The sequence below is a fragment of the Chamaea fasciata genome, unplaced genomic scaffold (genome assembly GCF_029207755.1).
Source record: "Chamaea fasciata isolate MVZ Bird 193981 ecotype frontalis unplaced genomic scaffold, bChaFas1.0.hap1 SCAF_17, whole genome shotgun sequence".
NCBI lineage: Eukaryota > Metazoa > Chordata > Aves > Passeriformes > Sylviidae > Chamaea > Chamaea fasciata.
Window position 1 is genome coordinate 3,019,290 of NW_027094102.1, and position 13,015 is coordinate 3,032,304.

General features: G+C 46.9%; 1 protein-coding gene across 3 annotated transcripts in view; it reads right to left on the reverse strand.

The window, feature by feature from the left end:
• Positions 1-2,457: 2,457 nt before the first annotated feature.
• The window catches only part of PMEPA1 (prostate transmembrane protein, androgen induced 1), a 47,522-nt gene continuing 36,964 nt past the window's right edge, over positions 2,458-13,015 (reverse strand). For 2 of the 3 annotated variants that reach the window (XM_066199210.1, XM_066199212.1), the window contains 2 exons: positions 8,649-8,702; positions 2,458-8,556 (listed from right to left, as the gene is read on the reverse strand). In XM_066199210.1, the coding sequence (XP_066055307.1) occupies positions 7,987-8,556; positions 8,649-8,702 (624 nt within the window). In that variant the 3' untranslated portion in view covers positions 2,458-7,986. The remainder of the gene's footprint in view (positions 8,557-8,648; positions 8,703-13,015) is intronic. The other variant, XM_066199211.1, reaches the window with a different exon arrangement.

Consider the following 13,015-nt stretch of genomic DNA (forward strand, 5'->3'; position numbering starts at 1 on the left):
AGGTTCCCCAGGGGAGCAGCAGACAGGAAGGAGGCCCTGGAGCTGCCATGATCAATGAGCTTTCAGCTACAGAGGAAGAAAAAGTACACCTACAGTTCTGGCAGTGTGTGGCTGCAGGACAGCCTGAACCCATTGTTGGGTACCCTTAAAAATGCCTTCAATCCCAGTCTCACCTCAAAAAAAGGTGGCTGATGTTTTGGAGGGTTTATCTTTTCTTCAGAAACCCGGTCAGGAAAGACTCTGCAAAACCTCCTACAGCTCTGACTCGGCAGAAGCAGAGAGAAACCTCCGGGGCAAGCCACCACCTTCCCTGGAGGTGCTTAAATTTGCCTCGTGGGCCATGGCAAGATCCCCCAGCTGGGCCAGCTGCCCTGCCTGCCTGTCCCTGCCCCTTTCCTGCTCCGTGAGCAAAGCCCTGGGCCTCCCTGCACGGTGTTCCAAGGACAGGGGAGAGTCTGCAGGGCTCCTGAGCAGGGGAAAGCGGGAGGGCAATCAGTTTTGACCCCATCAGACCATAAATGAAGGGACCCCTGGGCAATACTCCTCCAGCCTGGGCATGTCTAGAAGCCCAAGGCAGGAATTATTTCCTCTTCTCTCCTGTCTGGTCCTTTACTTTTCCCACTAATACTGTTACACAGTCCTGTTTTATGCCAAAGCACTGGGAATCTCTACTTTTTTTTTTCTTTTTTTTTTCTTTTTTTTTAGGAGATAGCAGCAAATGTTTGGAGTAAATTCCCATTACAGCTGGGAGAGTCAACAGCAGCATCCCTGTGAGAGCACGTTGCTCTCCTAACAAATCTCAGTGAAACCCATCACTGCAGGGAGAATCTGTTTCCAGCCACATTACTCAGGGTTTCTATCCCTGGTCAAGGCTTCCCCTCTCTCAGTGGTGAGACAGAGGGATTTTGCTTGGTGCCCTCCAGGCACAAACCAGATTAAACACAGGCATGAGCGTGAGCAATGAATCATCTGCCAGGAGAGCAGGATGGACAGGACTCTTGAGGATGGCAGAGAGGCAGCAGCAGAGAGGAGGAGTTGGATCAGGACAAACAGGGAAAATATAGAGACAAAAAAGAAAAAAAAAAAAAAAAGGTGCTCCTATGAAGTTTAAATTCTCTGCAGTTGGAATTTGCACCTTCCAGCCAGCACATTATGGAGCCCCACAAGAGCTGCTCTTCGATGCTGGAAGCGCAGGGAAAAGCTGAACCTGATTTCTTAACTCCCATTCCATTTGCAGCGCAGAAATCTGTTTAAAATCACAGGCTTTGCCACCTGTGGTTTCCGAAAGTCACAAAATTGTTTCTACCATTGAGCTGAAAAAAAAAAAAAAACCCGACCAAACCCCAAAAATTTAAAAATAATCTTTTGCCAATCAGTGGTGCTGCAGTGTCCCCAGATCTCCTCAACAGACATGGAAAGGTAGCTTAGTAACAGCTACCTCTGCCCATTCCCACGCACTGCACTGGTTGAACTTGATTTCTTTTTTTTTTTTTTTGTCATTTTAAAAAAAATTCCCTTTAGGAAAATGTGGTTTCAGCCGAGTTCTCTTTTTCTGTGGGAAGATGTTGGTTTCAGCTGTGATTCCAAAAATGTAATTTCGAAACAGCGACTCAAACCAAACCTTGCCCTTTCCCTGCCTCACCATGCCTGGGGCAAGGTGGATTTATTCCACTTGGGTATTTGTCATCCAGGGGTTGGGGCAGGGGCATTGCCTGCTCTCAGAAATTTGGTGTTTTGGTGTTTCTTTAGGCTTGAGATGGGTAAGAGGGTTTGGAGCTGCTCAAGCCAGCGCTGGGGTCACAGCATTGGCACAGCCTTAAAATCATCCGACTTCCCACCACGGGGAAAAGTGTTCCAACCAAGGCCAGCTGCTTTCCAGCACTGTATCAGCCCGGGTTGTCTCTCCAGCAGCAATGCACAGAGGACACCAGGAATCCCACAAAACAAACCACAGCTGGGAGGTGAGTGGCACGGTTCCAGAATGGGAGCCAGGGGGTGGATTTGGGATTCTCCTCCCTGGGCTGCAATCAGGCTGCTTTCATTCCTTACAGGGATACTCTCCAAACTGACCATCAGCCTGGGGCTGTGTTGCAAATCACTGGGGAGGCAGAGCATCCCAGCATCCTGCTGAAGCCCACAGGAGCTCCTCATGCCCACATCGAAGCCAAGTGTCCACCACTTGCCCACCCAAAGCAGCTGGAGGAGCTGCTTGTCAAAGCCAGGGGCCACTTGGAACAGTGCTGCCACCTGAAACTGAGCTTTGTGTCCAGCCAGAGAGAAGGGCTGGGGAGACAGAGGGCTTGGGCAGAGGTGGCAGCAAAACCCAGGGATTAATGATTACACACCCCTTAGCCCCAGTGGGGAACCCGTGGTCTGGGTGAACCTCCAGGACATCCACCCTTCCGACAAGAGAAACCCAAAAGAAACCCTTCACAAAAGAAAACCCCCTGCAAACAGTCAAGTTTTCAATCGCTTTAATGTGATCACTGCAATTTGACCGTTTCGGAAAGGAAAAAAGGAAAAAAAAAAAAAAAAGTCACACAAATTCTCTGTGCTTAGGATTTGAGTCAATCTGTGCAGTTCTTGTTGACTGACGTAATTCAAGTTAAGACCTTCTGACCATCAGTGACGTTCTCGGCTGAAAGGCAGGACCCACGAGTGTTGGGCAGGGTGGTGCAAACCAGGAATGCTTCTTCTGGGATTAGAGCTGTGCCACCTGATCTAGTCAAAAAGGAAACAGTTGTACATGCGCACACACACACGCACACACAGGGCATGCAAATGCACCAGGAACCAGCTCCAGCTCCACGGGGACAACACGGGTGGCAATAACAGAGGTGGGGCCGGGGTTCAGAACGAGGAAGGGGGGGAACCCACACAAATATCCAAAACTGAGCAGATTCATTTTCCAACATTCCAGAAGAAAATAGGAAAACTGAAATTACATTGTGTTGACAAACTCTGATTTTTCCTTCTTTTCTTTTGGTGTTTTTTTTTGTTGGTTTTTTGTTTTTGGTTTTTTTTTTTGGGTAACAAAGCAAAAGGTGAAGGCAAATTTTCCAAAGTATTGTAAAATTTATTGTATAAGTATTGCAGCTTTTAGAATGACATATAATTGCCACTATCAGTTACTGGTACACAAGAAGCGTTTACAACAGATTTTTGTAAATTGGCATCAGAGTACATATTCATACTAAAACAGCAAAATATAGATAAGTACTGCATTGCATGTGCTGTCAATAGTTTACATAAGTTTAAATTGAACAGAACTCAGGATACAGGACTGCCTATAACAAACTCCAAAGCCAACACAATGCAACTGGAAGTTTAAGAAAATATTAATACAATGAAATGTGTCTATAAGGCAGGCAAATTAGGACTTTAATGTTGTCCTTCATGAGCTTCTATAGTACAGCAAAAATTTGAAGCGCAGTTTCTGGAAAAGTTGTTGTGTTGTTTTTTTTTTTTTCTTTTGTAGCTTTGTGTTGTACACAGAAAATCTCTGAGCAGTACAGAGACAGAAGAGATTAAAATTCATTCTGTTCTGGCCTAGCACTGTTAATGCTACACATCTGATTCAGTCTTTTCCCAATCCTCAGGAAAAAACATCGGGCTTTGATTTATTTTTTTTTTAACACAGCAGTTAGTGCAATTTTATAATTCAATACACATACAAAAGGGTGATTCTCCAGAAAGCAACTGGATTTCCTTAGACCCCCACTTAAGACAGAATGAATTTTGTAACACTTATGGAGACAACACGCTGCATTAGTAAAGCTGAATCTTCAAACCGATGTAACCAAGGGTTGTGAAGGGAACACGTGTTTGACCAGTGTCAGCCCCAAACGAAACTCATCCTTTCTCCCCACCAGAATCAACAAAGCCACGTTCCCATTCCGGGCCCGTGAGGTTTGGGGGGGCACTTTAAGGATGCTGTTTGCCGTACTGTAAGCTAAGAAACTCTGTAGGATGAACAACCCCTTTTAAAGCTAACGCGACACAAAACTCCGAGCAAAAAGGCAGGCTAGGACGTGAGGTTGCTAAGCATTAGCAATGCCTTGGTTCTTCTGCATTTCTTTAAAAATAAATCACTTTTAAGGGGCCTGAATCTGTGTGCTGGCAGCTGCAGGACACTCTAGCACCGCTCTCCACTGAGCTGCACCAAGGCCAGAGGGAACGGGGCATCAGCGAGGGTGTGCAAAGCAAATTCCCTGCCTTGGTGGCAATTCGGGACGTGGGAATGGGGAAGAAATGGACCCCGAGGCGAAAAAGTAACATTAAATAGTAGTAATAATAATAATAACAATAACAACAACAATAATAATAATAATTAAAAAAAAAAAAAAAAAAAAGAACAGACCGTTATTTCTAAACACCCATTCAGAACCTGGAGTTGATCTGGGCCCCAGATCCGGTGTCCGCACTTGAAATACACAGTTCTCAGGACTGCAAAGAGAGGGATGGACAGAAGAAAGACAAAAGATAACAACAACAGAGCTCTGCTGAGGAGCTGCACCCACTGCCTGGGACCTGGGGCTCTCCCCACTGGAGCTGCAGTGGTCCAGGGAAAGGTGGCAGCTTGGGGTTGGTGCATGGATGGGCTGAAAGGCATCGTTTGCAACAGAAATTTGGTGTTGATGAGCCAACCCGTTTCGCACTCATTAAGCTCCCCAAACTAGAGAAAGAGGTAAATGAAACCGGACCCAGGAACTCAACAAACTGATCACTCGACTGCAGAGCTTGGGGTGATGCTAGACAAACAAAAGCTCACGCTGGGAGAAGACCGGGGAGGGAGGAGAAAAAATAGGGGGAAAAGAAAAAGAGAATTGGTTGAAATTTCGAGGACTTTCAAGCATGAGAGCTGGGTTCAATTGCACTGCATCTTCAGACTCTCTCCCACTACCCCTCTGTGCCTATCCAGCCCCTGCCCACTTCCCTGACTTTTCCACGGGGTTTGGTGGCCAGGTGACACCCTGCGACAAGACAACCTCGCTCCTTAACAACCTCTGGTCCCCACACCACCTCTTTACTCACTGCTCAGTTTTAAACATGTGATGCATATTCCACCCAAAATCTGCTGAGGTAACCGTAATTTTTTTTTTTTTTAATAGCAAACAAAACTAGTTCAGATCACTGAACAAACCCCCCTCCACCCCACTCCCCACTCCCCCAAAAAACAAAACAAAACAAAAAAAAACAAACACCCAACCCCAACAACACTATTCACGCATTTTGGCTCAAGAGGGCAGTAGATATTATATTTCGCTTTCTCTTTTGGTTGGTATCTCATTTACAATATCCACCACAGATTCCTACCTCCCCGGGTAGGGTAATGTGCATAAAACGTGTTCAAGTTCCCTAAGAACAGTCGGAGCAGAGCAGCGGCCAAGGGAGCAGCAGGTGTGGCCAGGCACAGGGAGCTGCTCCGGGAAAAGGGGACTGGAAAAGTGAATGCAAGGTCCAAAGGAGCAAGAGACCAGACGCTGGTTACTCGTAACGCTAACGATGATTTTGTGTCCCCCTCTCTAATGAGGGAGGGTTACTTGTTTCTTTAATAAGGCACTAAATAGACATGTTACATAAAGGAAAGATACATTTTAAAAACTCGTACAAATTCATCAGTTTTGTACCTTTCATGACAAACTAGATTTATTCCTTTGCATTACTGGGGGGGGGTGGGGGGGGTGGGTTTTGTGGCTTTTTTTTTCTTTTCTTTTTTTCTTTTTTTTTTTCTTTTAGGTCATCAAAATTTAGGTTACGTGACTGTAAAACTATGAAGATTTCAAGAGCTGTGGAAAAGCAGTTTGAAATATTGAGAAGGTACAGGACTATTTCTAGGCAGAAATAAAAATAAAAGCAAAAAAGCAAAAAAAAAAAAATCAAACTTCAAGTTCAGCTATTCATCATCTTCTTTAAAATATATATAAATATTGTTCAAATGGTCAGAACTTCAAAACCGTTCTCATGGTTATGGTGGTTTTGTTTGTTTTTTTTTTTCTTTTTCTTTTTCAAGTAATAAAAAAGTTGCTTAAAAACAATAGTTATTGCCTTTATATCTTTCATTTATGTCACTCTACTAGATAGCATCCTGCAGGAAATCAAATCACACCCCCTTGTAAAATCCTCGCTGTGCGTGGCTCCCTACCGACCCTTCCTCGTGCTCGGAGAGACGGGACCCACAAGGGGATTTTTTCCCTTTTGCCTTCTCCCCCTGGCTCTCTCAGGTTTCCCACTCACTCACTCACTCGGTCACCTACGAATTCACCGTGAGGGTGAGGCCCCTACCAGACACGGAGGTGACAGAAAATGTAAACAAGAGCAGAGCAAGACGAAACGCTTCCGAAACCGAGATAAATGAACCACGCGCAACGGCCGGCGGCGGGAGGGCAGCGGGACCTGGGGGGGGAGGACGTCCCAGAAGAGGTAAAGGGGGGTTGCTTCTAAAGCCTTAAGCATTATTTTTGTAGCCTTTAATTAATACAACACAGGAGCAGATTCGTTTCCACCTGCTGTACCTGGTGCCTCTTTAGCTGGATAACAAACGTAAAAAACAGCGACAACCAGGGGCGGCGGAGCCGTGGGACACGGCTGCGCCCCGTTTATCCCAAATTGAGGTTCGGGAGGTTGAAACAAAATGAAAATTATGTTCACCACCACCACCACCACCACACTTTTCACCTCTCGTCCTTTCAACGAGGCATTTAAACCCAGCTGAAGGGCGGCCAGTGGGTGCGTTACCAGTTCCTCACATCGGCTTCCACAACCACTGCTTTGGCTCCAACAGGGCCCTTCAGTTGAACATGGAAAGAAATAAACCAAAAAACACTTTTTGTTCCTTCAGACACAGAAGTTTATTCTCGACCCCCACCACCCTCCCCTCCAAAAAAGTTAGAGGTTGTCCAAAAAAAAAAAAAAAAAAAAAAAAAAGGAAAAAAAAAAAAAAAAAAAAAAAAAAAAGAAAAATCAAGTAATTTTTTGCCTGCTTCAGTCATTCCTGACTGCGGGAAGCAGGGAGTTTTCATTTTACCTTGTTACTCCAATATCCTACCGGATGACAAACAGACACACACCAACTCCTCTTGCTTTGTAGGGAATGTATAAAAGCCGTGGCTGTCGGCGGCCACGCGCAGGGACTCTGGAAATTAAGGATTTGCATAAGCTGCAGTCTCGCTCACCGCTCCTCCCAGGGCTGGCATCTCCGCTCCAGCGATCCTCCTCCCCTTCCAGCTACTTTGTTCTTCACTTCCACATAGATCCCTTAACAGGTTCATGGTAGACATGATAGAGGCTTTGACCAACACAAGCACTGACATATTTATATTAAAAAATAGTGCAAAATTTCAACATTTATATAAATAACTCTAAACCCCTGCTTTTGAATTTTTTTTTGTTTTTTGTTTTTTTACAATGTAATACATGCTTTTTGAGTTGGCACTCAAAAAATTGCCATTTTTCTTCTAGTTCAGAAAACAACTTTTTTTTTTTTTGAATAGGCCTCTTCTAATACAAAAATACTCCTGCTCCTTACACATACACTTTCTCTTATTTTTAATATATATTTATATATTTATATTGCAGATCTTTAAACAAAATGGTTTTTGTGCAAATATTTTGTTTTTAAAGATAAGTGAAATAATCAAACAAAAAAAAAAAAAAAAGCATTCACACACAGCCCAACTAGAAACAAACAAAAAAAAAAGACTACAGTTGATTTTTTTTTTTCCTTTTTAAACGTCTAGACACAGCTCAATAAAGAAATGTTTTTGCAAGCTTGGTAGGCTTGTGCATTCAGACCAGACATAACAAGTAAATATTTATACACGGAGAGAAGGGGAAGGGCTTTTTTTTTTTTTCTTTGCTCATCTTCCTCAACTCTCTCTCTCTCTCTCTCCTTTTCCTTTTAACGAGAAGTGCAGAGTGTTTCATTGACTTTCTTGCCTTTTTTTTTTTTCACTTTTTTTCCTTTTTTTTAATTTTTTTTTTTTTTCAAAAGGGGTGCCCTTTTTGCTTCTCTTTCTCTTTGTTCCACGCCGCCGTCGTCGTCGTCGTCGTCGTTGTGCTCTCAAGGCCATTGATCTGTGAGGGATGGAGTCTGCTGCCCTCCAAGATGGGGGGCATCCCGTTGCTGTTCTGCTGGTGCTGGTAGAAGGTGGAGCCGGGGTAGTGGCCGATCACCTCGCTGTAGGTGGGCGGCGGCCCCTCCATCCTGCCGCTGCTGCCGTAGCAGGTGGCGCTGATGCCAGAGTTACTGCTTGGGGGGCACGGCCCCCCGAACACGGAGTTATCTATCAAGTCACTGTCGAAGATGGTTCTGTTTGGGGGGGCCCTCACCGACTCCCTGTTGAGCTCCATCTGCTGCTCGGGGTCGCGCAGCTGCAGCGTGCAGGGTCCCTGGTAGGGCGGGGGCTCCTCGCCGTCCGACAGCGAGATGGTGGGCGGCAGGTCGATCTCGTGCTGCAGGTACGGGTACGTGGGCTGGAACCGGTTGAAGCGGTCCCTCTGCAGGAAGGAGGGCACTGCCAGGCGCTCGCTGGGCCGAGGGGTGTAGATCTGCTGCTGGAAAAGGGAGAGGAGGGAAAAGAGGGTGAGAGGTCGTGTGAGGTGCTGCTGGACGGTGGGACAGCGGGGACGGGCGGAGGGGCCCTCACCTCGGTGATGCCGGTCCCCGACACGGTGCTTTCCGAAGGCCACAGGCTCCCCTCCTGCGTGGGAAAGGAGAAGAGAGGGCAGGGTGAGCCTGATGCTGGAGGGGGGGTTAAGATCCTGCTGCGAACAGCTTGCGCCAAGGTGGCACCCAGAGGGGACACCGCCGCCACCGCGCTCCTGCCCCGCCTGCGCCAGCTCCAACCCGCATCTCCACTCACCATCGTGTGTGCTGGGCACCACGTGCGTGCATGCAAGCCTTACCACACCAGCGCTGAAAACAACACCCCTCCGGATCAAAACTTCCCTCCCCTCGCACCTCCGTCCCCATTTAAGGGATCGTTTGCAGAATGAACGATGAGGACGGCACCAGCAAACAACCCTCTCCCGGTTTGCAGACTTCCCCCCTCTCGCCCCCACACCCCCAGCACGGTTCTTCCCCTGGTTCAAACATGCCACAGGAGTATTTTTCAATTTGTGATCCATGAGCCGTGGGTGATTCACAAGACATCAAAAAAAAAAAAAAAAGCTCTATGAAATAATGACAAGATTTAAAAAAAAAAAAAAAAAGAACAATAAAAAAAAAATCAACAAAATCCAAACCCAAAAAAAAACCCCCCCTCACACCCACATTCTGATGCTCACAACCACGGACATCATGGGAAAATAAAGATAACAAGTGAATAACCAAATGTTAAGCCTAATTTTGATTTGGCTAAAAAAGAAAACACAGGAAAAAACTCTGTAGCAACAGGATGGTTTCAGAGTATTTTTTTCCCAAAGACTAAGTGGTCCTTGGCTTAAATAGACTGAAAGACTGAAGTGTAGAGACTTTCTTGCACTGCAAGCATCATCCTGAGATCCAAACCTCAGTGCCAACAACCCCAGGCAAGGTGAAGCCACAATTTCCCCCAAACCCTGAGACTGGTTTACTATTCATGATCAAAACAAACAAACAAAGGTTCTTCCCATCTGCTGGTGATACTCGGAGCACTCACAGTTCACCCCAGACTTTTTTGCCTTAGGAACTGCAATATTTAAATATTGCTAATATTCACATATAGCAACATCCCTCTGGCAGGCAGAGCTGGAGGAAAACAGCCAGAAGGCTTGTAATTATAACTCGGAACTTCCCAGCTCCTTGCAGGTGAATCTCCAGATCCGGCACTAGTAAGCCAGGCACAGGCAGAAGTATTTAGCACCAGTGGGAAAATAAAAAAAAGCCAGGGGCCAAAGAAATCCCCTTTTTCCCTATAAGTGTTGCACTGAGGCTGGTCTGAGCAAACCACACTCCTTCCTCCTATGAGAACTATTTCTCTACCTGCCCCAAACACAGCACCAGCACCACATTAAAATCTCCAGAGAAAGCACCCACTATATCCCCCATCCTCGTGTTTTCCCATTTTTCCCCAATGCTGGAATGTATTTTCTCCTTTGGCATAGCCTGTGGTACCAGGTACGGAAAGAATCCATTAGGTTCTGGGTTTTGAAGCTCAGCTCTGAACACAAAGCTTGAGGCAGGGCTGGTGCCAGTGCGAGAAAAACGGGGATTTAGATGGAAATGAGAGTACCCAGAGTCTTCCCCCTTCTCCACGGCTTTTTCAGGAGCGTCTCCCTGGAGCAGAGGTGGAGTGCCACAGTGCCAGCCCCTTCCCCGGCCACAGCTGAGGAATGTGCTGGCTGAGCTGCAGCCCCACGGCCCTTCCCAAGCAAGACAACCCTGTTTCATTCCAGACCTCGAGACTCCAACGTGCAACTGTTTACACAGGCACGGACTGTTTAGTCTGGTCCATTTTACATGGATTTCTTGCCCGCAGGGAGAGTCTGCAGTCAAAATCCCCCAACGGCCAAAAGATCCAAGAGGAACTGCATCTGCCACAGGACAAATCCTCGCCTCCCAACTCTGTGCTCAAGGCACTGACACCCAAGGGCCCGGGGAAGGATTTCCAGTGCCACCACAGGCACTGCCAGCCTGTCACCTCATCCCAAAGGACGCCAAAGCGGTGGGCAGCAGCGGGAAGCACTCCCAAAATTGTTTACTTTGCTGTGCCCCCGTGGCAGACTTCCTGAGCAGCGAGTACCCTGCTGCCTTCTGCTAGATGTTTTATATTTAACTTGGCAGTGGGCAGTGCCATGGCAATATCCCATCTGCTCGCCCCTCTCCCGGGAGTGATGTCAGCCAGCTCCCACGAGGGTGGCTGCAGCCTGGTGCTTCCCCAGCCCTGCCAGGCTCAGCTGGGACATCCCGCAGTGGCAGGGGACGGGCAGGGGCTGCTCCACCCAAAACATGCCCGACCCCTCAGTGCGCGCTCACCCAGAGCCTGCCCCAAAGATCCCGCCCGTGTGTTTGGAATCAAAGCTCTGGCTCACACAGCTCCGGCTCTGTTTGTACAGATGAGGGCCAGGAATGATGCCCCTGGGCAACACGTGGATGCAAGAGTAGCAAACCAGCAAAAACAGCATTAAAATGGGATGTGCAGAGAGAGGAGGGAGGAGCAGGCAGGAGACCCATTTTCTGGAGGAGCTGATTTCTGCAGCCACTCTGAACCACCTCTCCCAGGACTCCAGGGCCTGGCCACGCTCCTGGCCACGGCTGATCGCCCACGGGCACCCAGTGCTCCCCACCACCGACCCCTGCCTCACACACTACCGGGAAACCCACCAGGGGAGCAGCTCAGCTCCCCTAAAAACCCCAGGGCAAGATTAAAACTGCTGGCAATCAATAGTTAGAGGAGGGCAAAGCCTCAGGGACAGAGAACATCCCTGCTTTTAGCCTTCAGTGTGGCCCTGGGATGGCTCCAGGGCCCCTCTCAGCCAAGCAAAACTGCAGGAGCAACATCACTGCAAACCCTCAGCCTCTCCTCACCCACCTCTGATTTTCAGAATATTTAGGACTCGAATCCATCTCAACAACGAACAGTCTAGAAAGCCACAGGCCTCTGAAATGAAAGATGAGATTCTGCCGTCCGGTGAGCAAAACAGCTGTAAAAGCCTCCACGAGTATTGCAGGACTTGCTGCAGAACCTAAAATTACTTTCAAATTGCTTTTTAGACATCAATATTCCACTTTTTTAGAACTACCTGTTTCAGTGATGTTAGAGAATATTCTCTGTAAAGCTGCATGGCACAGATTAAGTCTCTGAGCCTTCAGGAAGACTCATTTTCTATTTTGGGGGACAAAGGTATGCTTGGAAACTGCACTTACACTGCTTTTTCTCGGGGGAGTGGGCTACCACTCTTCCAAAAGTTCAGGGACAGCGCCATTCTTACAGCAAAAAAAAGTTACCAGTAGAATTTCTTAAATATTCTTAGTTCTGGAAGATAAAAGGTACTTGTCATGAGGAGACAAGAGTTTAAGTGCAGCGAGAACGGTGATGGAGAAACGCATGAAGTAATACAAAAACTGCTTGCCAGCGAAAGCCGCATTAAAAAACCCTTTAGGGAAATTAATTTCTCCTTCAGCTGTAATTTTTGAGCTGCAGCAACAAAAAAAGGACAACTCCAGCAGACCCAGCAGCATCCTGACCATGGGATGAACTGCTTTAATATTTCAGCAGATGAAAAGCGTGAATGCAGCTCCAGTGCCCGTCTGCGGTCACGACACCAAAATGAAGTTTGGGATTTAAAATGCCCAACACCAGTTCAGTGCAAGTTTAATGGATTGCATGAACCAGTATCCGGCCCGGTGTGGCCTCCGTCTGCCAGGCTCCAGCCCTCCTTCAGACTGGAGCTGTTTTCCATGGACAGCCATGCTGGGCTGAGCCTGAAAGGTGCTGCCTTTAAGGTCTTAATTATTCTGGATCCCACTGTAATGAGCTTCCCGCTCATTAGTACCCGAGGGGCTTCTCTGTCCCATCAGGAAGGTGCTGGGACCACAGGGAATCCCTGCTGCCACTCCATCAGTGCTGCACACGCAGCACGGACAGGGCAGGGAGGCGGGGAACAACCATCAAGATGGGAAAAGGTAACAGAAAAACCAAAATTATACATTCCTATTTCTCTCCTTAGCTCCAAAAAAGGTTTTGAAGATTCCACATCCTCCTCACTGGGGTTGAGCAGAGGGCACAGATGTCAAACGCTGCTGAAAAGCCATTTAATCACTGATGTGTCTGAAGGCTGAATTAGTAACAGGGCTGAGCCAAAAAAAGGCTGGAAATTTCGGTCTGGTAGAGTTTAAAATAGAAAAAAATAATAAAGGGGAAAAAGGAATTGTTTTTTACGGAGTCATTTTTTCATTCAACCTGAAATTTTGGGTCAATCACCATGTGATTTTCTCTTTTCTTCCCATGTTAGCCTTCTTAACTCTTTTTAAAGGAAATAAAAAGCAGGCCACTTAAGAAAACAGAAATTACTGTGTTAAAATAAAGAGGGC